Source organism: Penicillium expansum (genome assembly GCF_000769745.1).
Source record: "Penicillium expansum strain MD-8 chromosome Unknown contig377, whole genome shotgun sequence".
Taxonomy (NCBI): Eukaryota; Fungi; Ascomycota; class Eurotiomycetes; order Eurotiales; family Aspergillaceae; genus Penicillium; species Penicillium expansum.
Window position 1 is genome coordinate 27,975 of NW_015971421.1, and position 23,968 is coordinate 51,942.

Here is a 23,968-nt window from a genome sequence, read left to right on the forward strand (position 1 = left end):
GGAAGTTGATTTTGAATTTTTACAACATCATGGAGACCAACACGGTGGCCGAGGCTGTTACTGTCAGTCTGCAGGAACTTGTAGATGGTAAGTTGGGTGTTTAGAAGAACGAAATAAAAAGAGTAGATGCTAACCCATGCAGGAACTGTATCTTTCGACACTCTAACCAAAGCCTTTGGACCGTCCTCTCTGGGCATCATCGTCGTCAAAGACCTACCCTCGACCTTTACCGACCTGCGCACAAAGGTTCTCTCCAATGCCTCGTATCTGGCGGCTCTCCCTGAACCTGAACTGGGTAAGTTTCCAAACCCCACAGAGCCCCCAACACTACCCCGACTCCAACCGGCAGCAAAATCAAACTAACCTCCGTATAGACTCCCTCACCAGCCCAGAATCCAAATACTTGGTCGGCTGGTCCTGCGGTAAAGAAACCCTGAAATCAGGCCATTTCGATACGCTCAAGGGCTCGTACTACGTGAACTGCGCCTTCTATCAGGATGCATCTCTAGACAGTGCCCCCGCAGATGACTTCCCCGATCTACCCCAGTATACCGCGCCAAACATCTGGCCTTCACCAACCAAATTACCCGAATTCAGGGGCAGCGTGGAGTCATTATGTGGGTTGATCATCGATACCGCGGCTCTCGTCGCCAAGGCATGTGATCGGTATGCAGAAGCCAACATCGAAGGCTACAAGCCTGGATATCTGCACCATGTCGTGACAACCAGCTTGACGACCAAGGCCCGACTGCTACATTATTTCCCTGGTAATCAGGAAGAAGAGGCTGATGCCAGTGACGACGACTGGTGCGCCACGCACCTCGACCACGGCTGTCTGACCGGTTTGACATCGGCCATGTTCCTCGACGAAGCAGCTTCCCCTCCAACCCTCTATCCGTCTTCGGGGTCTGCATCTGCCACTCTCCCTGAACTTCCCCGTTCCCCTGACCCTTCGGCTGGATTGTACATCCGCTCGCGCACTGATGAAATCGTGAAAGTGAATATTCCTAAGGATTGTCTCGCTTTCCAGACTGGCGAGGCCTTGCAGCTAATCACACGCGGCAAGTTTATGGCCGTGCCACATTTTGTAAAGGGCGCTAAGGCTAGTCCTGGACAGAAGATTGCGAGGAATACTCTTGCTGTGTTTACGCAGCCGAATCTTGCAGAGGAAGTTCAGCCCGGATTGAGTTTTGCGGAGTTTGCAAGGGGTGTTGTGCAGAAGAATTATTAAATATATTGAGTTTTAGTATGAGCTTTTATTGGAATGAGGTTAATTCACACTGTCCATCTTTAAGGCTGTGGTAGTGACTAGAGTGGAATGGCCAACCAGAACCCTAGAGATTTCCCCGGGGGGCGAATTCAACCCTGATGAATCCAGGGAAGTGAGTGACGCACTTCCAAACCCAATGCCCATCTCGGCACATGAATCTCGGCACTGACAGAGTTTCCAAGTCCTGCAGTCAAGTAGTTGCACTATACCCTGTCCCTAAGATGCCGAGAGGTGAACCGACATCCCACACTGTCCCCCCTGGTTAAACCTGTTATAGGCAGATCCAAAATCTATCACCTGGAGATCTCCGCATTTCCCCATAATTTTAAGCGTGGAATGAGATCTGCATGTTGATCTTCACTCGATCTATCACTACTGTGTACTCGCAATGTGATCATCTATCCATCTACGGACGGACGGAACTGTATATCGTCCCCACTACGGAGTACTGTGATGCCCAGATGCCAGCAATGCTAACATTATTCTCACTTTCCTCAGACTCGTTTTTTGGCTGGCCTCCCCCGCACTATTGCTGATCTTCCCCAGAACTTTGGTTCTATGGTGATCATGGCGGTCATCATGGCCATCGTGCCTAAGTGGTGACATGGTACCCACGACTGTCTACGCAGTATATAAAGCAGCACGAATTCGCAATTCGATCCAACTACTTCCTGTCAGACTTGTCCAAAATTATTGCAATATCTTCCTAGCCATACTTCTCCCTTCTCTCGAACTACATGTACCACCCTTTCCCTCTTCTATACATCTACCCACAATGTCCCACGAAGAAGGAATCAGTGTCAAAGACACAAATAACTCTTCCTCCTCAAACGACGACTACAAAACAGGCCACTTCGGCCCCCTAGCCCACGTCAACACAGCCTCAAGCCGCTACCCTGCCTTCGGCGGTGATCTCCAACCAGGTCTATACCGCGTTCCCAAGGACCGCAAGCTCGCCAACCCAGCACCACTAGGCCTCTGTGCATTCGCCCTCACCACCTTTGTATTGGGATGTCTCAATATGAATGTCAGGGGTATTGCTGCGCCTAATATCATCGTTGGGCCTGCGTTGGCTTATGGTGGGTTTGTGCAGCTATTGGCTGGCATGTGGTATGTTGCCTAGACTTGTTACATGTTGTGGAAGTGGAGTATACAAGGCTTTTACTAACCAGGTCAGGGAAATGGCTATCGGCAATACCTTCGGTGCGACTGTGCTCTCATCCTACGGTGGTTTCTGGATCTCACTGGCTATAACTTTCATCCCCGGTGGGTTTAATATCATAGGGGCACTTGAAGAGGCGGATCATGGGTCTCATGCTATGTTTTACAATTCGCTTGCATTGTATCTCTTCGTATGTTATTTGTTATTCTGGGAAAAAAGAAGGGAAAAGAAATCTAACTTGTTTCCTTTAGGGATGGTTCATCTTCACTACGCTGATCACGATGCTTACGCTGAAATCCACCGTCGCATTCTTCTCCCTCTTTTTCTTCGTCGATCTCGCTCTTCTCTTGCTCTCCCTTGGATACCTTTTCAATGCGGATGGGGTGCCAAATGAAAAATTGATAAAGGCTGGTGGACTATTTGCTCTGCTTGGTGCTTTCTTGGCTTGGTATAATGCCTTTGCTGGTATTGCTGATGATAGTAACAGCTTCTTTGTGCCTCCTGTTGTTCATTTCCCTTGGTCTGAAAAGAAGAGGTCCGCTAGACGGAATTCAGCTGGACAGAGTGAGGTTTGAGGCATCTATATGGAATAATAATAGCTATGGAACCGATACCACCCATTCTCTCTTTCTCTTTTAGTATACAGTGTTGGAGACATACTTCTAGACCTTGACGTCGAGTCTGCTCTACAAGATTACTTAGGTGTGAAAATAATCCATAATCATACACCGAATTACTACACTGTGACTATTCGAACGTCAAACAATTCGTACATAATTTCATTTGGCTAAGATAGAACCATCCCTCCATAACGCCCATGGGTATCTTGAACATGCCGCTAAAAGGAGCGAAAACAAATGGGCACATCGGATCGAATCAATCTACACAAAAGGATAATCACTATCCTCCCCAGAAGAACGATCACCCTGAAGGCCCAGCCTAGAAATGCCACCAGACACTGGATCATCAGCCAATTCATTGGTATCCTCAAATTGATCCTCAAAGGAGTCATCTTCAGTCTCCGGCGCACTGCCAATAGCAGAGCTAACCAGCTTACTAGTCTGCGCAACGTGCGCAAGACCAGTCTTCGGTCGTGAGCCGGTACCCTTTGGAGCAGACGAAGAAGAAGGTTTGAAGGGTCGACCACCAGAAGAAGGGATCTGAGCCTGTTTTCGGAGAGCGTGACTGACTTCGCCGTGCGACATTTTGATAATCGCCTGCCACTTGCGCGGGTCTTGGCGCTGTGCTGCCGTAAGACCACATTCGACACCGTTGATCTCTGTCAGTCCGAGTGTTTCCACGCGGCAGTCGCCCCAGAACCACGTGTGGCCTTCGGGCATGCGCACATCGACTTGTGATGAGTACTGACGACCTTCCATCACGCCGGATACATCGTAACCCAGGGTGTGGGTGCCGAACATGAGCTCTGCTGCGAGCGGTTCGTAGCAACGACCAACGATCCAGTGGGGGGAGACGTTGCAGGGTTTACCGTCGGCCATACGGTACCAGGGACCGTAGTCGCTCATTCCGACCTGGCGGAAGGTAGCGGTTGCTTCTTCCCTGGTGAGTGGGATAGGATCGGTTGCTGTCTCGGTGGTGGTTGGTGCGGGGATTGTACTCTTAAATGGGCCTTCTTCGGTAATGCGATTGGGATTGGTGGTGAACATCTTACCGGAGATCAGGGCTGTGAAGTGGTTTGCTAGCTGCTCCTCGTCGTCATCGACACACTCCGAAAGGCAGAGTGATATTTTCTCAATGACCATCACGTCTGTCACTTCGCCGACTGTTCCGTCTTTGAGCTGGTCGTTATGGAATCCATGTGGTCTCAGACGGACGGTGTCGTGTACCGCAAGGAGCTCGGCTCCAATAAAGATCCCTTTGCAGTGGATCCTGGCATTGGGCCATTTGCCGATGATGTGGAATTTGTGAACCACGCTCCAGGAAGACATAACAGTCATGGCGTTCTCAACCGATGGATGGATATCATCTCGCTCTTGGCCATCGAGGTAGATTTGCCATGTGTTAAAAGGTTTGATATTCCGCAATGGAACATATGCGTATTGGACGGAGTAAGACTTGTCGGTCCCCAGGGGATCTGGGAGAGTCTCCACACGGAATCCCGAGTAACTTAGCCCGCGTGGGCTGTCCGGGGTTTCAATGATATTCACCATATGACCTTCATCCTCTGGGGTTTGAGTCACCACGCCGGCACGCCAATTGGGCACACCATGCCACTTGTTGTCGTTGCCGAATATTTCGACGAGGCCAGACTTGGGGTTTCGCATCAAGCAACCGTCCTCAAGACCCTTCCATATCCAGAGAACTAGTTCACCACGACGAGGGACGTAACCCGGATCTAGAACGAGTTTCGTGAAGTAATCAGAAAGCCATTCGTGGGTCAATGCCCAGTCGAGATTGAACCGCTGCTCAATATCTTCATTCAACTCCCCCTTATCCTTCAGCTTCATAACCAGGATTCGCCAGTAATCTGGTCCCTCAGCATCGGTGGGGCGACGCTCGTTGGTGACTCAATGTGTGTTAACAAACGATCTAATATAGAGGCATGGTAGTACTCACCTGGCTGCACGGAACGCCTAGTTCCCTGAACTGCGGTACCCTGGCCTTTCTTCATCTTCTCACAGGGCTTGCATTTACACTTGTCTAGCTCGTTCTTGACAAGAGACAGGAAATGTGGGAAGAAAGTTCTCTGTGATTGGAAATATTGACCGCTCGGATGGCCAAAGAGAAAGGGATCAAACTTCACATGTTGTTAGTTATAAATCAAAATAGGACACTGGGAAGTCTCACTAAGCTGGGATCGGTCCCACGAGGTCGCTGAAATAGACAGTATCCCTCTGGTAGCTTTTCAATGATATGACTGACACCTGATATATGCTGTCAGTCTGAGAGTAGAGTTATGAAGCGTAGAAACACGGAAGAAAGCAAGCATGAAGTAAAAGGAGCAGATCAGCAAACGACAGTTGGATGAAGCGACAGATGCAGTCACCCAACGAATGTAACGTGTAAAATAAGGCAGTGCAAAAAAGCCAGCATGCTAAACAAAACATGAAACTGAAACTGTAGTCAACTCACCTTCTTCGTAAGTGCCCATACTTTTGAGCCAGTTCTCAGCAAGTAACTGCCGCCAGCGAATATCAGGGCGTTCAATGTAGTTACCCCCAGGCCAGGTACTCATATCTCCATCGCTAGAAAAGTTCTCCATAGGGATAACATTCACATTAGGGTCATCATCCTCGCTAGAAGACATATTTGTCTTCCCCACCCGGGAAGCCCAGGGAGTGCAGATGGGATTGTAAATGGGCTATGACTCAGCAATACTAAGGGAAACAGTTAAAAAAAGCACGCAGCCCGAGAAGCTGTCTAGAGACAGCGATTTGAGAGTTTGGACGAGAATGCAAGTGAGGGAGAGTTGTTGATAGGATGAGCTACTATGGAGACCCATCCATGGATGGCTTTCTTTGTTGAAGCTTATCGATAAGAGATGCCGCCGCTTTAACAGGGCGGTGAGAAAAGGGGAAATATCTCATGCCGCTTTAGTTTGAGTCAACAACATGTCTAGATTCAGAAATATACCTAGTGTGCATAGGCAGATGGGTTTGTTAAACTTCATTCTAACATTTCAAGGTTGGAGATCTTCAAAGTTATCCATGCTGACTGTGTACATTCAATTCGCAGTTATTTCAACAAGAGCCTCAGAGCTAGAGTGCTCTTCTTCCTGATAAGGCGGCGGTGCAACTTCACCATTATTAGCCCAAACTTTCTGAAGCTCCTGATCAATTTCCTCGCGGCGTTGCTTCCACTCATCCACCTTATCCAGACGCGCTCGCAGCTCTTGCAGTTCTTTCTCAACACCAAGTTTCTCCTTCTCAGTACCGATTCTCTCGAACTCCCAGACTTCGCCTTCGGAACCCAGGCCAAGAGTCAGGTTATAGGTGTGGTACTTTTTCAATGACGCCCGCGTCGAAATTGTGATGAGTGTGATACCTCGTTCCTTGGCATTATCGTACAGTAAACCCTCGACGTCTGAGGAAACAGCCGAAGTGCCTTCGTCCATGAATGCATACCGCGGCTCATGGTAGAAGAGCCGTGCCATGCCCATGCGCTGCTTCTCACCACCGCTCAAAACGTCTTTCCACTCCTTGCGAGCGTCCCATCCGCCTTCACGCTGTGGCAGATAACCAAGATGGGCGTCGTCGAGGATCTTCTGCAGAGCTGCGTCTGTCTCGCCAGCTTCGCGCATGTCGACTTCTGTGTGAGGGTAGAGAACTTGGTCGCGCAGAGTGCCAACGCTGAGATACGGCCGCTGAGGGAGGAACATGATTCCGTCGAGACCGAAGCCTCGAGGGCGACTAACTAGCCCGCGGTATACGGGCCAGAGCCCGGCCACAATGCGGGGGATTGCAGACTTGCCTACGCCGTTTGGACCTGAAATAAGGAGATGCTCGCCCGAATGGACGATGAACGAGAGCGACTCGATGAGTTCGTCGCCGCCCATTGGGTGGAGGGATGGTGCGACGATCGGGACCTGCTCTAAGCGGACACCATCGAAGCCGTTGTGGGTGGTGCCTTGGGAATCGGCAAGAGAGTATAGTTCGGGATGTGAGCCTTGTGGGGTGTAATACGCATCGGCGTGGACACGGTGCAAAGTGGCAATGAGGCCGTAGACGCGAGAGGTGTAACCAGCGAGTTCGGAGATATCCTTAATGCTGTACATCATGCGGCCTCCAGCATCGGCGAGCGAAAGCATGAGGCGCTTGTTAGTGATGAACTCCTTCATGCGACCACGCTCGCGACCCATTCCCGCGGGTGCATCGGCCAACTCCATTGCACCACCCGAGCCACCCCAGGCGGGAAGGAAGATGGGCAGGGAGGTTATCAAGTAACCAAATGCCGACCAAGAGTACTTCAGGATCATATCTTCGAGCATGTTGTAGCGAATCTTGAGACTGTAAATGCCCTCCATCCATCGCTGCAGTTCCTTGAAGCTTCTGACTAGGAACACCCGCTCGGTATCAGCTCCGCCATAGAATGAGATCTCTTCAGCATTAGCTAGTAGTCGGGAGTGCAGGCCACGGAAATCTCCTTCCTTTTTGCCCTCTACTGCCTTGAGCTTTCCAAATGGCGGGGACAGTTTCCGGAGCACCACGGCTGTGCTAAAGTACCCAGCCAAAATGCCGCTCAGGGCAAGGGGACCGAGTGAGCGGTACAGTTGATAGTTGAATACGAAAAGATCTACCATCGGCTTTCCCATTGAGGAGTATAGTGATGCGGCAGCCGTGCAGAACAGGGTAAGATCCTGCGTGATAAATTGGTCGGGCCCTTGACCGATTCCACCATCCAAGTTCATTAACTTGTAGTAATTGTTATTGTCGGTTAGGTATAAGTCGTGTATATACCGGGTCAACCGAGTGCGGAAAGCGATGGACACCTTTGATTGGAGGAATTTGATCATCGCATTGGTATACGAAGCAAGGGTTCCAATCCCACACCACTTGAGGATACCCCAAAGGAAAGCCTTTCCTTTCCCAGCAACTAGATCCCTCACAATCTCACCATCAAGCCGTGCAATCAACAGCGAAAGATATGTTCTCATCAAGAGAAAAAAGCCGTGGCTCATCAGCAGTCCAGTCTCTTTGCTCCCCCATCTTGGGACCATGATACTACCCAAGCTTAAGAATTGATGCAGGAATGCCAAATTCAGACCTGGTTTCGTTGTAGGCGGAGGAATCTGGCTTGCTGAGCCATCATCTTTGCTGCGAGCCGATGCCGGGGGGTTGAGGAATAATCGTCGATGAGCGTCAAAGGTAGTCGGTTTGGTGGGATGGATCAAGACCTTGGAGGTTAGGGAGTCCTTGTATGGAACGTAGATAGTACGGGATCCATCTTTACCCCGGATACCAGAGTTCCGGCGTAATAGACGGCGACCCTGGGCTCGCTCCTTGGCTCTCCCTCGGAACCACTTGTAGCCGCCATAACCCGAGGTGATGATAGAGAATAGAAGGGCTACCGTTGCAATCAAGCGGGTGGTTTTGGATGTTCGGTGGTACTTGGAGCGTATGAGGTCGGAGTAATGACGATATAATGCCAGGAGGGGATCCTCCGGACGCCGAAGGGTTGACTGAGCGGCCATCTTAAAATGGCCTAAGACCTCCGATTCACGAGGTAACTGAGGGGTGGTCCCTAGACTCGACCGAAGGCCATGAGATTAATTCTGAGTGTATTCCAAACCATAGAGAATGCATGTCAAGGCAAGAAAATGAAGTTGACACGGATATTTGGGGATATTTGGGGGGTTTGCATCATTGCATGTGAACCTCGGATATGCGGAGAAGCATCTCACGTGGGGAAGCTGACTGTACTCTTTCTGCAGCCCAGCCTTCTCTTCCACCTTCCGATGAACTGGGGTGTTGGAAAATGGGCAGATTGGATAATAATAGAAATGGAGAAATTCCGATCTTGAACTTTGACCCTGGAGATAGGTCTATGGATCCCACCCCTAGTCTCCAGTAATCCATATTATTTTCTTTGATATCTATCCTTTGTTATGGTCATGTTCAACTTCCCCTATATGAAACATTCCAACCCAGCGGAGTGAACCTCGAGAACTCGAACTAACATTGACAAATATAGCCTAAGTTGAATTTTGCAGCTTACGGGCTTGGGTTTTGAACTGGATGTAATTTGAGTCGCACCAAATGAAATCCATCACGTTTGGAAGGCCATAGCTCCTCCTACTGGGCATATGAGTGGCCATTAAAGGATAAAAGTGGCCATAAAAAAGGGGCCGTACATAACAATCACACTGGATATCCACAATTAGATCACCCCACAGGCTCTGATCGGGATCATCTTAAAAAGATTCTGCTTGTTTCTACTCAGGCCCTGCGTTGTGAGATTGTATGTATGATGTATAGAGTGAAGAAATAAGAATCCCACATTGAAGATGAAAATAGCATCGGCCGAGTACAGGGTGCAACTCTGAACAGCGTGATAGCAAGTCGGCATTTACCGTAGCCGCTGAGGGCTTGTAGTAGCGTGTGAAAAAGGGCCCCCTGTGCCTTGCTAGCCTTCTTAGCCCTGTTTAGCGTCAAAAAAAAAAGGGAAAAGGAAATAAATCCCATTTCCCTCCCCCCGTTTTCCCACACCGTAGATTCACGTGACATCCCCCCGACTCCTCTCGACTCCTCTTCCCCCGAAAATCCTCCTTTAACCGGTAGAAGATATCACATCCCTTTTTTGTTCGTTTAGCTTGTCGGTTTCGAAAGTGAAATAGTGGGTGTTGGATCACTCCCCGGGGCCATAGGCGGTACGTGTGAACTTCCCAGAGCGCTTGCTTATTATCTAGGAGGCGTGTTGACGTCCCCTATTAGCCGCGCTCTCGACCTTAGAGAGTTCTGGCATTGACTCGGCCTTTCAGACCTGGATCTGTTTCGCTTCCATTCCTTTTTTTTATATTTATCTGTGTCGGGACACCTAACACCGCAGCCACCCTACGATGAGTGGAGAGAGCACTGCGCGAGATTCTGCTCTGGAATCCGCAAACAAAGCAACCATGAATACCTCCGGCCTTCCGGGCTCAGCCAGTAAGTGAATGCGCTTGTTCCTTCTCACGTGTTGCACCCAAAGGGGGATATGATTGTTGACGTCGTTCCTTCCGTAGTTCCTGAGTCCGAGCAGGGAAGAGCCACCGATGCGACCGAGACCCATGATGCAACCTCTGTCGCACCTTCCGATCCAGCCTCGTCTTCCGCTGCACTAGCGGAGAGCACATCGACTGCTGCCGAAGGCACCAACGCACCGAAGAAACGCCATTTGTTGATTCCGATCCCGTCGCGACGATCCTCGAAAACGAAGCAACAGGGGTCGGAAAAGACTGAGGAGGCAGCGCAAGATGAGCCTTCTCGACGGAGCTCCAAAGTGAGTATCCTACGGTCAAAACGGGATCACAGCCGGGCAAGTAGCCGCCGGTCGCGCCAGACTCAGAACGGAGTAAATGTGGAGGAAAGTAAAGAGGCGGCGACTATGCCCGATGACAGCTCCTCAAAGCCTCAACAGAAGAAAAGTCCATCAAAGTTCCTGGCTTTCTTGGGCTGTTGCTCCTCTTCGGAAGTTGATGCAGATGACACTACTCTGCCTGCAAAGAAAACAACCATGCGGCCACCTACCTCCAACAGGTTGTCTACTCCAGACAAGACAGATGCTCCTACTGGTGACTCAAGCACCCTAGAATCAAGGGAGCCATACTTAGACGAAAAGGCAAACTCCACAGTCAGCGCTGACCAGCCTGGCGAAGAAGACCGCAAGGTCCGGCCTGCCACGGCTAGCGTGCAAGCTGACGGTCCTTCTGTGGATGCCAAACAGCCAGAAGTCTCTGGCCAGAAAGATCAGACCAATGATGTTAACCCGCAAGCCCAAACGGGAACTGTGATGGGATCAGTACCTGAAGTGAAAGCTGACGCAAACGCACACGATTGGGAGGGCCAATCAACCTCAACCACCGAGGACCTCACTTCTGCATCAACGTCAACCATTCCTAAAGATTTTGGCACCGACGGCCAAGAAGAAGTCACATCTCATCAAGAAATGAAACTCCCCGTGGTGATCCCCCCGCCACCACCACCGCTGCCACCTGCACCCCCGGCCCCTCCTGCTCGAGTCCAATATGAGGACACCGCGCAACCTTTGCTCCCCGCACCTTTGCCGCACTTAAGTGGCCGAAAGTGCTTGGTTCTTGATCTCGATGAAACACTGGTTCACAGCAGCTTCAAGGTAAGTCTCCTTCGTTTTCGGTATACACCTAAGGCGTATACTTGTATCATTGTCTCATCTCACTCATGAATTTCACAGGTCTTGGAGCGTGCCGACTTCACCATTCCAGTTGAGATCGAAGGTCAATACCACAACATCTATGTGATCAAACGTCCTGGCGTGGATGCATTCATGAAGCGCGTTGGTGAGCTTTATGAAGTAGTGGTATTCACTGCCTCAGTTTCAAAGGTCAGTTGATAGTTGATGGCTTTGGCAAGTGACACACTGACTCGACTTATAGTATGGTGACCCTTTGCTCGATCAACTTGATATTCACAACGTGGTTCATCACCGTCTATTCCGAGAGAGTTGTTATAATCACCAGGGAAACTACGTCAAGGTGAGCTCCTTTGCCCTCTTTAGTGATTGGGAACAAGCTAACCATCATCTAGGATCTTTCACAAGTCGGTCGAGACTTGAAGGAAACCATCATCATTGATAATTCCCCCACATCCTACATCTTCCACCCTGAGCACGCGATTCCCATCAGTAGCTGGTTCTCTGACGCTCATGACAATGAGTTGCTTGATCTTATCCCTGTTCTCGAGGATCTCGCAGGGGCCCAAGTCCAAGATGTCAGCATGGTCCTGGATTGCACCCTGTAGATGCCTCGATGGGATCTTCTTACGCCTGAGATATCCATTTTGAGCGAATTGTTTTCTTTTCTACGCGAGAAAAGCCCTTTCCTTTTGCGTTCCTACAGCATTGCTGCCATTGATGGGTAGTCGCCCTATTTCCTACTACAGATTCTATTCCCCTTCTCGACGACCGAACATGGACCCAGATGGAACTGGTATCCTACTGGGCCGAGGCCCCGTCTTCTGCATTTGTTGTCGTTCTTGGATAGCACATTGACCTGACCATCTTCGACCTTTTGCATTGCAATTTGACTTTGTATCTCACTACGCTCCGAGCGAGCCCATTCCCCCTTTTTTCCTTTTATTTTTCTTTGTGCTTTATCAACACCCCCTCATGTCCTGATCTTCCCTTTTTTTGTGTATTTTCTCCCCATCCTAACACCTAACAAGTCCGCTTTTCATGCATTCTGCAGGCGTCTCTTGGTTATCATGCCCCCGCTGTATCCCCCCTATGTTTTTCTTTTCCCATTTCTGCCTTGCTACACGGCCTTACTGCCTTGATCTCAGCTCACCAATACACGAGCATGCATTTCATCGTGTCCTCTCCTTTGCTGGGACCTCTGCCTGGCAGTGGTATGCATCTCCTTCATAGTGAGCAGTGTCTAATAACTCCCTTTACGCTGCCAAAGTCGGAGTGATTCTTTCATGCAATGTACATGATCAGTCACGGCTCTCGATGCTGTATATAGCCCCCGAGATGACGTATCCATAAAACAAAATGGAGCAAGTTGTATTAGAGTAGAAATGAATTTAACCCATTAATTTTTATCCATCTATAACCTTGGATATGAGAAGTAAACATCTGTGTAAGTAAATAAGTTGAAGTGCTTCGGGGCCGTTCCGCATTGAGACTTGCATTAAGACGATGATGTAGTCACCAGTTGACCTCAACCTTCCCGAAACCAAGGTTTCAGTTCCTGACTCTCAGTGCAACCTCTTTATTTCCTTCTTATTACCCCTTTGTTCTTTTGAGCCAACCTCCAATTTCCATTTCCCCTAAAATCCCCGATTGGCGATCGATCGTCTCCCGATAAAAACGCTAAAAGCTCCCCGCAATCGCGATTCCCACCGCCCACCTCCAAACATCCCCAAACATCCCACAACTCTCACGCTGGCTGAAATCATGAAGAACAAGGAGGGCTGGGACGGAAAAATGAGAATGGAGCCAAAGGCCGTTATTACAAACCCGGAGGCGCTGGAGGATTCAGATTACTCGGATCCGGATGCACCCCCGGTCGAAGAGATTGAGGCTGATGAAGGTACGGTCGCTGGATGATTGATTGCTCAGTGCTGAGCGCTCACTGGCGAGTTGATAGACTAACAGATGCTCAGATCTATTGGCAGAGGAAGATGTTAATGCAGAGGTAGGCATATAGCCCTGGGCTTCCGCTGATCGCGACGCGCGCGACGTGATTGCTAATCATTCTTCTGCTGTAGGATATTGACCTCGTGCATTGCCGGATATCATCGATTTCTGCTCTTAAATTGGAACGCTTCCCTAAGCTTCAGGTACATACCCTCAACGACCCTGGAATCCGCATGTGTCTGGTAGCAGAGAGGAATATGGTACCACTTTTTCCTCAAAGCACAAAAGCGCAACGGCACGGCATTCCTTTGATCCACCCAGATGGCTAACATGCGGGGATATACAGAGACTATGCATGCGCCAGAATCAAATATCACGCATCAACTTCCCTCCAAATGTCGCTGCCAGTCTGACCGAACTCGACCTCTACGATAACCTCATCTCTCACATCAAGGGCCTGGAGGAGTTCCATAATTTGACGAGCTTGGATCTGAGCTTCAACAAGATCAAGCATATCAAGAATGTCTCGCATCTGAAGAAGTTGACCGAGATTTTCTTTGTGCAGAACAAAATCTCCCGTATCGAGGGCTTGGAGGAATTGACTGGAATCAAGAACTTGGAGTTGGGCGCGAATAAAATTCGGGTTCGTACTACATGATACCCACATACGAGGCGAGCAATGGAGAAGCTGACACGGGGTCCGTTCAGGAAATCGAAAACTTGGAAACACTTACCGCGTTGGAAGAGCTCTGGCTTGGAAAAAACAAGATTGTCGAAATGAAGGTCTGCAATTGTCACCCATCATACCCTAACAAGTAAATAAACTGACACCCTCCCAGAACCTGGACAGCCTCTCAAACCTCCGCATCATCTCCATCCAATCCAACCGCCTCACCAAAATCACGGGTCTCTCCGCGCTCCCAAAGCTCGAAGAGCTCTACCTCTCTCACAATGCAGTAACCGATCTTTCAGGGCTGGAATCCAACGAGACACTGCGCGTGCTTGACTTTTCCAACAACCAGGTCTCCCATCTTGAACATCTTTCTTCACTAAAGAACCTCGAGGAGCTGTGGGGGTCAAATAATCAGCTTGCTAGCTTTGAAGAGGTTGAGCGCGAGCTCAAGGATAAGGAGAAGCTGCAGACTGTTTACTTTGAGGGCAACCCGTTGCAATTGAATGGGCCGGCTGTTTATCGGAATAAGGTGCGCTTGGCGTTGCCCAATATTCAGCAGATTGATGCTAGTAAGTGTCTCCCCTCCCTCTATGTGGCTCTCTTGCAGTATACACATGATTTTGGGCGTAGTGCTAATGTGATACCCTACTCTACAGCTTTTGTCCGAGTTTAGGGGAATGAGGGTAATGCCTTAATGTCTTTTTTATACTTTGTCTACTTGACTAATGGCTCTGGCGTCTTCCATTCTATATTCAAGTGTAAGTGGATTGGTTTATTTACACATAGAATATTAGGACCTATGAAACTGATGTTGAAAAGACTCCTTCTGAGGCAGGCCTTAGCCGGCTCTCCATTCGTAACTTGCCTATTGGGTAACAACTCGTCTTTAAAATTTCCTCTACGTTAGCTTGTTGGTTGGGGGATTCACGTCTGATTTACATAGATCAAATCTTATTGTTAGAATATCAACATCAGGCGAATGGCTGTACGTGAACAAATCTTGGCTGCTATCCAACTATTCACTGGGAAGATCTTACCACATCATTCTCATAAAGTCCCTTCTGAATTTCATGGCTCGAATGAAAGCCTCTTAACTTTACGACTTTCGCCCACGCTAGACTCGGAAATATATCGGGTTTGAGAATGAGTCCACTTGCGGCCTTGTGCATAATGATAGTCGTTGTGTTGTCCACGCATTTGCATGCCACTAATGCATAACCAACCCCTATTTTGTTCTATTGCATGGCCCGCCCTTTAAAGAAAATCTCGGCGTTGCATTTTTTGGTCAAAAAATCGGGTGTGTGGCGTCTCTATGAGAAAACCCCTGTCTAGGTCGGTCCGTATAATACGATTCATGGTTCGTAAATCCATTGCCATGTTCTGTCATCCGCGTGTTCCAATCCATTTGGCTGAAGTCTACTGGCGAATATAATCACGGGTTAGGGTTGCTTAGTATGATGAAGATGAAGCTAATCTGTAGGACCAGTGACGAAGGGCCCATGTGCCTCACAGTTTTATGCTAATATGGTGGATCTCTTATGTTTTACGGAGTAGGAATAACGGGAATAATAAACGGCGAGAGATTGCATATCCAAAGATCTCTATGGGGTGGAGCTGTTTCCTAATTAAAGAAGTGCATGTGATATAACTATGTAGGGACTTCATTCAGATATAATGAGCCAAGGATTGTCGATGAGATATGTGACTGGTTACACGGCCCGCAATTATTCAATATCGAAAACAGAAATAGAACTCGCGCATTGGCGGTAATAGGCTGGTGAAGCATTATTGCTTGTGGCTCATTTCAGCCTCGCCTGCCGCATACATGGGATCCCTGCAACACTAGATATAAAATGTGACGAGGGCGAGGAGAATTCAAGGAAAGGGTGTAAACATATCCGATAAATATGATTCATGAATTTTAATGACATAGTAATGGTAGGGCGTTCAAGACGAAATGGGTAGTCAAGCCAGCAGTGTACTATAAGTATGCCACACAAAGCACTTTCTAAGGTTTTTTCCAATCCTCAAACAAGCCCACCATTGTCAGTATGATTTGGCCGTGGCTGATAGTCGTCTTGCTGGGGCTCCAGTGCCTTCGTATGATTTATAGGCTGTTTCTCCATCCCCTTGCACGGTTTCCGGGACCGAAGCTGGCTGCTGCTACGAACCTTTACGGCGCGTATTGGACGTTGATTAAAGGGGGCCAATACACTTTGAACCTTCCAGAACTTCATCGAAAATATGGTATGGTTTTTTTTAATGTTGTTTCCGCTCACATCTGACACCTCCCGTGGTTATAGGGCCAATTGTCCGAACCTATCCCAATGAACTACATATCCACGATGTAGATGCTTATAACGAAGTTTTTAGCGTCGGCACAAAATTTGATAAGACGCGCCGATTCTACGATCATCCTCTTTTGGAAGGATCTCACTTCAACATGCCAGACCTCAAGTCTGCCAAATCGCGACGAGAACTTTTTGCGCCATTTCTCTCTAAAGCAGCCGTCGCAAGAGGCGAGCCTTTGATTAATGCCACCATCATGAAGTTCATAAATATATTGAGAGAGTATGGCAAAGAGAACAGGGTTGTTGATCTTACAAGAGGCTATCACTCGCTTACCACAGACCTGATCATAAACTATGGATGGCAGAGGGCAACTGGGGCGCTCGATTACTCAGACTTTTCTTATCCATCTGTGGTGTATATGAATCATTTTCTTGTCTCTACAGTCTTTATTCGCACATTCCATGGATTTTCCAGGTTCATCATTGGTCTTGTCTTGCAATTCCCTGCTCTTGCAAAGTGGAATACAATGTTTGCTGCAGTTTTTCACATGCGCACTGTGAGTTGGCGCAATTATTTACGCATGTCCTTCTTTCCTTTTTTGGCTGATATTTGCGTATATAGGAAGCCCAAGACTTAGTTCTAAATGTCATCAATCGGCCTAAATTGACAAGGCAACAGCATCCGAGCCTGTTCGACTTGGCTTTACATCCAGACGCGAAGATAGAACTACCAAAACCATCCATTAAAGATCTCACAGCCGAAACTCTAGTTTTCCTAGCTGCCGGGGAGGAGTCGACAGCAAGCACTTTGATTAATGGTACTTTCCATGTCTTGAGCAATTCGAAAATCAAACACAAACTCCAACAGGAGCTGTCCAGTGTAATGCTTGATGGCTTCCCAATGCCAACTGCAGACACACTTGAGAAACTACCTTACCTGGTGCGTAACTGAATTTTTGCTCAGATTATATAAAGGACTTGCAAGCGACTAATAATAACGTTTCTAGAGAGCCATTGTGAAAGAATCACTTCGCTTCTCTCATGGGGCCCCTGGACGAGTCCCGCGTACTGTACCACCATCTGGTGCCACACTATGCGGACAATTTATACCCCCTGGAGTATGCTTCTTGGTCTCGCTAGTTCGCATGCCACCTTAACCTACTAACTATATGGCTACAGACCACCCTTTCTCTTAGCCACTATGTTTATCATATTGATAGCTCGGTATTCCAAGATCCAGAGTCATTTAAGCCCGAGCGTTGGCTTGGTGATGACGCTAAATACCTAGAACGCCACTTGCTATCATTTTCCAGGGGATCGCGGGGCTGTATCGGGATCAAGTAAGTTAGAACATACTACATCTATGCGCATCATATCCCTCGATCGTCGTGGCGTATACTTGAACTTACAAGAACAATTATTCTCTAGCCTTGCTTATTCCGAGTTATACTTGGCCTTTTCATGCATGTTTCACTATCTTGACCTACAGCTATATGAAACGACACCAGATGATATGAAATGGGGAGACTATTTTGCACCAATGACAAAAGGCCATCTGAAAGTGAAGGTTCTCTCAGGTACGCGTCTAGCCTCCGATAAAGCGATGGCTTAGATATTTGGGTGATTGATGGCCTTCACCGGATCGAGAACGGAACAACAAGCGCAGGACAGATCTTTCGGGTTTGAAAAATCTTATGTACTCCTACTGATTGACATTTAATTTATCCTTAACCCAATTTGCGTTTCGTTCTTTGGGTGTAAGTCAGAAGATCTCAGTTCTGGTGGCACTGACTCCATGTTGTCTTCGTTCGCTCTTTGGGGGTTCAAGGTTCCACGGGCAGGAAAAGGGGTTGCCCTGAAAAATGGAGATCTGTTTAGCCTCTGTTTAAGATATTTGATAAACAATGCAACCATTTGATTCTGCGGTTTGAGGGAAGTGATAAATATCTACAAGGGTTCGCCTGGGTACTAAACTACTTTGGGTAAGCCTCCCCACTGCATTTGCTTAGATGGGCAGTTCTCACTTCCAAGGAGGTGCACAATTACTATCGTGTGCCTACATACATAGTACCTACATATCCTACATATTAGTACAGATTGTATGATAATCACTCTTCTACGACAGCCTTGGATCATTTTATTACCTATTGTTCGTTGGATCTTGGACCCCATATCCTATGATCTGGCTTTCCGACTTTAGGAACACCTAAACCACAACATCCCGGGAAAGGACATACGAACCAACCCATCCTCATAAGAATGATGACTTTGTGGTGGATGTGCTCTTTGGCCCACCTTTTGTCTTTTGTCAATGTTGGACACGGGGAAGGCTGCTGCATCTGTCAGTGGTGTGATACGTGTCTTCCTGTGAAGGTTCACGATGCACCTGGGGTTGGCTTCGACCTGACCCCCTCATACGGGTGAGTACTTCAACAGTCCTTTTCTATGGCCTAAAAACCTATCTAATGCTTGTAATCCAGGACAGCTGCAGTGCACTACTATAATGGAACTGTTGTCGAGATTGTCAAAGTTCTGGGGAGTCCTGAGTACCTCGAACTCATGACACGTCTGGCTACAGTATCTGAGCCTTTACCGGAAACAACCTTCGATTTCATCAGTGGACTTACATTACGCTTAATGGAATCTCTCCTTCCGGACGAGTCCTCGCCGTGGAGAGACTGGTGGCGTTGGCTGAACACGAGACTTGGTCGACCAGTGAAAGCAGATGACGTCGAAATCATCAGTGATTTACTCCAACAACTGAAAGTATTCACCGAAAAGGAAATATCCCAACCTCTCGACAGGGTTGCTGTTGCAGATCCCGGCTTCCAGTCACTTAGCTCAGCGAAAATCAACGCTGCACTTCGAATATTACATCTACGCACATGGGGAGGTGATAGCATTCATTATCCACGGCGGCTACTGGAAGGAGATGCTGTTTATGCGGCGAACGGTCACGGACTATGCACCAATTACCTAGATGTCTTTGATTGCATGGACGAATTTGAAGAGTCACCTGGTACTAGCGTGCTTTTTGTTTCCTATAACCGCAATATCTTATATGCTAGCATTTTGGAAGGCTGCGATAGTCAAGCTTTTAGCAGGCTTACTAGTGTTGAGGCGCAACTCGTGGATTACGGGCTTGGGCTAGATCGTCTTCTCGAGAAAGACGAAGCCGCATTATGGGACCGTCTTCGTTCACAACTCCAGATCCTGCCTCGGGAGTACGAATATCCCATTACGCATCTCCTTTTGGCCGGTGAGAGTGTAACACACCCTCGCTTCCTGGATATATTGAGGAATTCTATGTCTGAACTCTCGCCTCACCCTGTCGATATCAAACTCGCAATCGATCCAACTTTTGCTGCGGCTCGTGGTGCGGCACTATACTCTCGAAGGCGTCAAGAAGTGCAGGCCGACTGCACGGAACGAAGTGAATGCGAAGAGACAAGGAAACACGAGCGAGTGTACACTTACACACAAGATGATCTGCGCTCCACACGGGAGGATCTGCGCTGAATCGGATGATATGAACTATTTTACTACACCACGTCGAATTGCCGGTAATTGGCTGCTGAAAACGGCTACCTTAGACACCGGTTTAAGCTCTCTTTTAATGGAAAATAAGTGGTAAAATATAACGAATACGAAAAAAAGGGTGATTGGGTAGCGCTAGAGTGTGCTGTTCTTTTGAATGTTCATTTGTTTAGATTTTCTACCAGTTAATTGTAATTATTATGCAGTGGAATGATCGTATATATATCTGTTTTATATTTATCATTATCAGAGGTGAGAATGTCCACACATTATAGTAGCTGTAACCTTTACCACTTGACATGCCATGTAATAGTCCATCTTCCATCTCATGACCGCATCCTTCTTGGCCAATCACTTATATGACTGCTCACCAATTCTCGCCCAAGAAAATCTCCAAACCCCTGGCCATCAGACTCGCCAGGTTCCTCGGGAGCGAGCCATTTGATATGTCGACAGCGCGAAGAAGCTTGTACCGAGTAGCGCAGATACAGCAGCAAATATCTCCAGACCAGCGAAGCTCTTCCCGCCCTGTTGGTTCAGGATGGCACCCATGATAGGGAGACCAGTAAGAGATCTAGAAGGCGAATGAGCGAAAGAAATTCAATAGACAAGCTGAAAATAAGTCAGAAACATACCCGAGAGCAACCACCATTTGGAAAGTTCCAAATCGGACGCCCAATGTTTCCAGTTTTCCTGACTTTGCGAGGCAGGGCATGAGTAGCGAGACAACGGCACCCGTCACGAACCCATAAGCCAGCGCAAAAACAATAAGCCCCGCATGCGAGGGGTGATAGTGGAAGGGCAACCACAGAAAGAACATTGAGATTGCTGTCAAAAATGCGCAGGTGGTGATTACATTGAAATGGCCGATATGATCGGCAATATGCGGAGGGATAATGCGGCCGGGAATTGAGGCAGCACTTCGCCACTAGTCAGCATCAGGACTCCTGAAAGAATGAGGTTACTTACTTGATGATTGAGATCAAATACAAAGCTAGGTTGGGAGAGAACTTTGCCTCTTCTTGAGCCATGCTAGGGAGGTAGTCGAATGGACCCCAGAGTCCCCACCTGATCAACGGTCAGTAATACACTTTGATGGGTGCGAAACGAAACAAACATCACAAAAAATGCCCCTAGGCAGTATAGAGCGAACTGCTTCTCTTTGAACAGAGACAAATCAAGCCAAGGCGCATCTTTATTCCATGGCTTTCGAGGCAACCTCGATCGGACCATGAAACAAGACCCAGCTAGCAAGATACCAATGAACAAAGCTGTATACCGAACTGTGCCGTAAAAGCCCACATCGCCAACCATTTTGTTCAAGAAAATGGGGAAAATAACACCACCGGTACTTGACCCACACACCGCAATACCGAGAGCCAGTCCTCGTCTCTTGACAAACCATTGGCCAACACAAACCATAGCGGCTGTAAAGACTCCTCCGGCGCCGATTCCAAAACCAAGGCCTTGTGCGAGGAAGATCTGATAGTACTTGTCTGCCAGGCTAGTCATACATAAAGCAAACACACATAGCACACTGCATGGGTAGAGCACTGGGGCTGGCCCGAAGGTATCGAGGAGACGTCCGTAGAGCGGACCTAGAGCCCACATCAGGCATAGCTGAACGGCAAAGATCCATGAGATATCGGAAGAGCTATAATTGCGAAGGGAATTCTGTTCGTAATGTGTTTGGAAGACACCAATCCTGTGTGTGTATATAGTCAGATTTGGGAATGGTTTTCTGATTATAATGTTGGAAGCACTCACGCATTCAGAAAACCGAAAGTGCAGAAAAGGCAAATAAAAGCTCCAACCACGCAAATCCATCCTCGAACACCTCCCTCTGGGGGAAGATCTGGCTCGGTGGGTATCGGTAAGCTCTCTTTGGCGGGTTCGGTGCCGGGGCTGCTTGAGCTGCTTGACGACATCATTAGGTGAATGCGGAGAAGACAAGAAGCTGGATGTGTCTGCTGGAATCTCTCCCATCTTATATTATTATACCCATCGCATTTTAGCTCGTAAACTGTTCATATTGCTCTGATAGCATGTCGGCCGCCTAGTGGACCTCCAAGAACGAGCGGCTGATCCCAGACCCACAGATTCGGACCCACAGGCGGCCGCACCTAATCCATTTTGGGATTAGATCTAAAACGCGATTATGTAATGGCCGTGACGTCCCCAGGTAAGATATAACGACTTTGGTACTTATCTTTTGTTCTCTACATGTACATAGTAGGGGCCCATGATGCCTAGGTGCTCACTTATACCTTTGCCCCCGCACTGCATATTTTGAATCTGATAGGGTCTTTTGAGCTTCTTTTAACGCATTTCTACAGAATTTCCACCATGGCCTCCACTCAGGTATCAAACCTGGTCTGTGTGAAATGTAAGCATCGCAAGAGGAAGTGTGATAAAAAGCGGCCGCGCTGCGGGTATTGCACCCGGTAATTGCTCTCTATGATTGGTGGCGATGATAACTCCCTAACTCTGATTATAGGAAGAACTTGAACTGCCAATACCCATCTGTGGGTACCGAGTACCTGACAGTCAGGCCCCTTTTGGCGCTTCCTAGTCCGGTCATCCGGTCATCAATGCTTTTGTCGGACACTTTGTCAGATGTCCTGCAGTACGAACCGACAAATATCAATTCCACGTTGTATCTGCAGATAATTCGGATCATTCGGTTGACAAATCAATCTGTGGACGACGTCAGCACGCGCTACTATCGTGAAATTCATACTTTCATCCCTATAGTCTCGCCCTGTCGTTTCCGGGAAGAGCTGCTCCACTCGAGCGCATTGCCCTCCGCAACCTTCTCGTTATTACTGTTGTCTATGTGCCTCATTACATATCATCCCGGGCTAGCAAAAGATTCTTCCGCCATTGACCAAGCGACTCTTTATTTAACCACAAAATCTCTTTACACCCAAATCCAGAGCTCTTTCCCACATTCATTACACCTCATACAAGCAGGAATCATCATCGCCAGCTATGAGTATGCGACTAATAGAATCAACGATGCGTTTGCTTCCATTGGGGTCTGTGCAAGGATGGGCTACGCTGCTCGATTGCACCTTGTCAGACTTGTAGGAGAGTTGGACACGGTGGAATATTCACAAGCTGAAGAAGAACTTGGTATTTGGTGGGGCATTGTCATTGTTGAAAGGTAAGATACCGAATCACATCACTTGGATAAGATTTACTGTCTCACATTAGAGAAGAAACATTTTTTGCGAAGTGGACATCATTCACCAGCCTCTCATATCTATATGTCCAGATAGAGGCGCTCAAATACCTAAGACTGTGTTGCAAAAATGGAACCCAGCTTCCCCAGAAGCTCTTACCCTAGAAGGTAATCCCCCAGCCTCATCATTTGTTGACTGTGGTGGACGCACAAGTGTGACCCAGGCTGTGTGGCTTCTGGATCAAGTTTTCAAAAGCTTTGAGGAGCAAGACATCGATGCCCGATTATTCCAGCTCGATAGACTTGACCATGCTCTTCAAACATCTCTAGCCATCACCATGGAGCAATCCCAAGGGCGATGGGGGCTATTCTGCACAGCAAACGCCATCATCATCAGGTAATCATTCACACAGCTAAGATTTCCAAGACCCGATCACTGAACAGGAAGTTCAACAGGGCTCTTTATATTATACATAGACACATCATCGAGCTCACAGTGGGGATGACTCCTTCACAAGAAAAGTTTCCAGTCCAATGGCGCGAGAGCTCTTCTATCGCACTGGAGTCAATCACCCAAATAGTGCACGATGTAGCAGTTACTCAAAACGATATGTCCCTTGAAAAGATGGATGTGCTACCGCTTAGCCGTGCCTTCATTATCAGGGCAGCCCTGCGGTATCTCGATGACCTTGGGGGGGAGTGTAATCGATGGGATGCTGCTCGAAGGCAACTCAAAGCATCCCTGAGAATGTGTAATGAACGGTGGAATGTGAGGAGCGGAGAATGAAACATGGATGAATTCCTCGAATGGTCTCGACGTGGTGGGAGCAAGGGGTGGGGCGCACAGGAAAGGGACACTTTCAGCAAGCAAGACTGACCGCCGAGAAAATACAGCGGGGGTACATGTAGTTACTAAACACCTATATTGTTCTATTGATTTTCACAAAAGACATGTAGATGCTAACGTGGTGGGCTAAGGAGGAGGAAAACCGCTTTTCATTATACGGTGCACAATATAGATATACCGAGCCCCTGCCTCTTCCTTGACTGGATCCAAACATCTGTAACACTGGTAGAT

The 23,968-nt window shown here is 48.1% G+C and overlaps 9 protein-coding genes across 9 annotated transcripts; 6 read left to right on the forward strand and 3 right to left on the reverse strand.

The window, feature by feature from the left end:
* Positions 1-29: 29 nt before the first annotated feature.
* PEX2_109510 (uncharacterized protein) lies at positions 30-1,231 on the forward strand (the record flags this gene model as incomplete). The annotated part of the gene is made up of 3 exons (XM_016748217.1): positions 30-87; positions 143-295; positions 375-1,231. 3 exons carry the CDS (start codon positions 30-32, stop codon positions 1,229-1,231), a joined length of 1,068 nt encoding a protein of 355 aa, XP_016595059.1.
* Positions 1,232-2,045: 814 nt separating this feature from the next.
* On the forward strand, positions 2,046-3,007 carry PEX2_109520 (acetate uptake transporter family protein; the record flags this gene model as incomplete). Its single annotated transcript, XM_016748218.1, has 3 exons — positions 2,046-2,380; positions 2,448-2,622; positions 2,684-3,007. 3 exons carry the CDS (start codon positions 2,046-2,048, stop codon positions 3,005-3,007), a joined length of 834 nt encoding a protein of 277 aa, XP_016595060.1.
* Positions 3,008-3,313: 306 nt separating this feature from the next.
* PEX2_109530 (uncharacterized protein) lies at positions 3,314-5,700 on the reverse strand (the record flags this gene model as incomplete). The annotated part of the gene is made up of 4 exons (XM_016748219.1): positions 3,314-4,959; positions 5,010-5,190; positions 5,241-5,317; positions 5,526-5,700. The coding sequence occupies 4 exons, from the start codon at positions 5,698-5,700 to the stop codon at positions 3,314-3,316; spliced, it is 2,079 nt and encodes a 692-aa protein (XP_016595061.1).
* A 417-nt stretch (positions 5,701-6,117) lies between these two features.
* Positions 6,118-8,583, reverse strand: pxa1 (putative peroxisomal ABC transporter (PXA1); the record flags this gene model as incomplete). Its single annotated transcript, XM_016748220.1, has 1 exon — positions 6,118-8,583. The coding sequence occupies one exon, from the start codon at positions 8,581-8,583 to the stop codon at positions 6,118-6,120; it is 2,466 nt and encodes an 821-aa protein (XP_016595062.1).
* A 1,365-nt stretch (positions 8,584-9,948) lies between these two features.
* On the forward strand, positions 9,949-11,866 carry psrA (putative general stress response phosphoprotein phosphatase Psr1/2; the record flags this gene model as incomplete). The annotated part of the gene is made up of 5 exons (XM_016748221.1): positions 9,949-10,036; positions 10,114-11,222; positions 11,301-11,450; positions 11,503-11,601; positions 11,654-11,866. 5 exons carry the CDS (start codon positions 9,949-9,951, stop codon positions 11,864-11,866), a joined length of 1,659 nt encoding a protein of 552 aa, XP_016595063.1.
* A 1,156-nt stretch (positions 11,867-13,022) lies between these two features.
* On the forward strand, positions 13,023-14,551 carry PEX2_109560 (putative protein phosphatase PP1 regulatory subunit Sds22; the record flags this gene model as incomplete). Its single annotated transcript, XM_016748222.1, has 7 exons — positions 13,023-13,158; positions 13,232-13,263; positions 13,337-13,465; positions 13,552-13,848; positions 13,914-13,988; positions 14,045-14,447; positions 14,535-14,551. The coding sequence occupies 7 exons, from the start codon at positions 13,023-13,025 to the stop codon at positions 14,549-14,551; spliced, it is 1,089 nt and encodes a 362-aa protein (XP_016595064.1).
* A 1,429-nt stretch (positions 14,552-15,980) lies between these two features.
* On the forward strand, positions 15,981-19,688 carry PEX2_109570 (cytochrome P450; the record flags this gene model as incomplete). Its single annotated transcript, XM_016748223.1, has 9 exons — positions 15,981-16,125; positions 16,182-16,726; positions 16,792-17,109; positions 17,177-17,287; positions 17,349-17,393; positions 17,483-17,509; positions 17,659-17,746; positions 18,370-18,589; positions 18,650-19,688. The coding sequence occupies 9 exons, from the start codon at positions 15,981-15,983 to the stop codon at positions 19,686-19,688; spliced, it is 2,538 nt and encodes an 845-aa protein (XP_016595065.1).
* A 426-nt stretch (positions 19,689-20,114) lies between these two features.
* On the reverse strand, positions 20,115-21,637 carry PEX2_109580 (Major facilitator superfamily domain, general substrate transporter; the record flags this gene model as incomplete). Its single annotated transcript, XM_016748224.1, has 5 exons — positions 20,115-20,280; positions 20,342-20,626; positions 20,676-20,774; positions 20,986-21,411; positions 21,474-21,637. 5 exons carry the CDS (start codon positions 21,635-21,637, stop codon positions 20,115-20,117), a joined length of 1,140 nt encoding a protein of 379 aa, XP_016595066.1.
* A 1,591-nt stretch (positions 21,638-23,228) lies between these two features.
* PEX2_109590 (uncharacterized protein) lies at positions 23,229-23,677 on the forward strand (the record flags this gene model as incomplete). Its single annotated transcript, XM_016748225.1, has 2 exons — positions 23,229-23,287; positions 23,347-23,677. 2 exons carry the CDS (start codon positions 23,229-23,231, stop codon positions 23,675-23,677), a joined length of 390 nt encoding a protein of 129 aa, XP_016595067.1.
* Between the last annotated feature and the right edge of the window lie 291 nt (positions 23,678-23,968).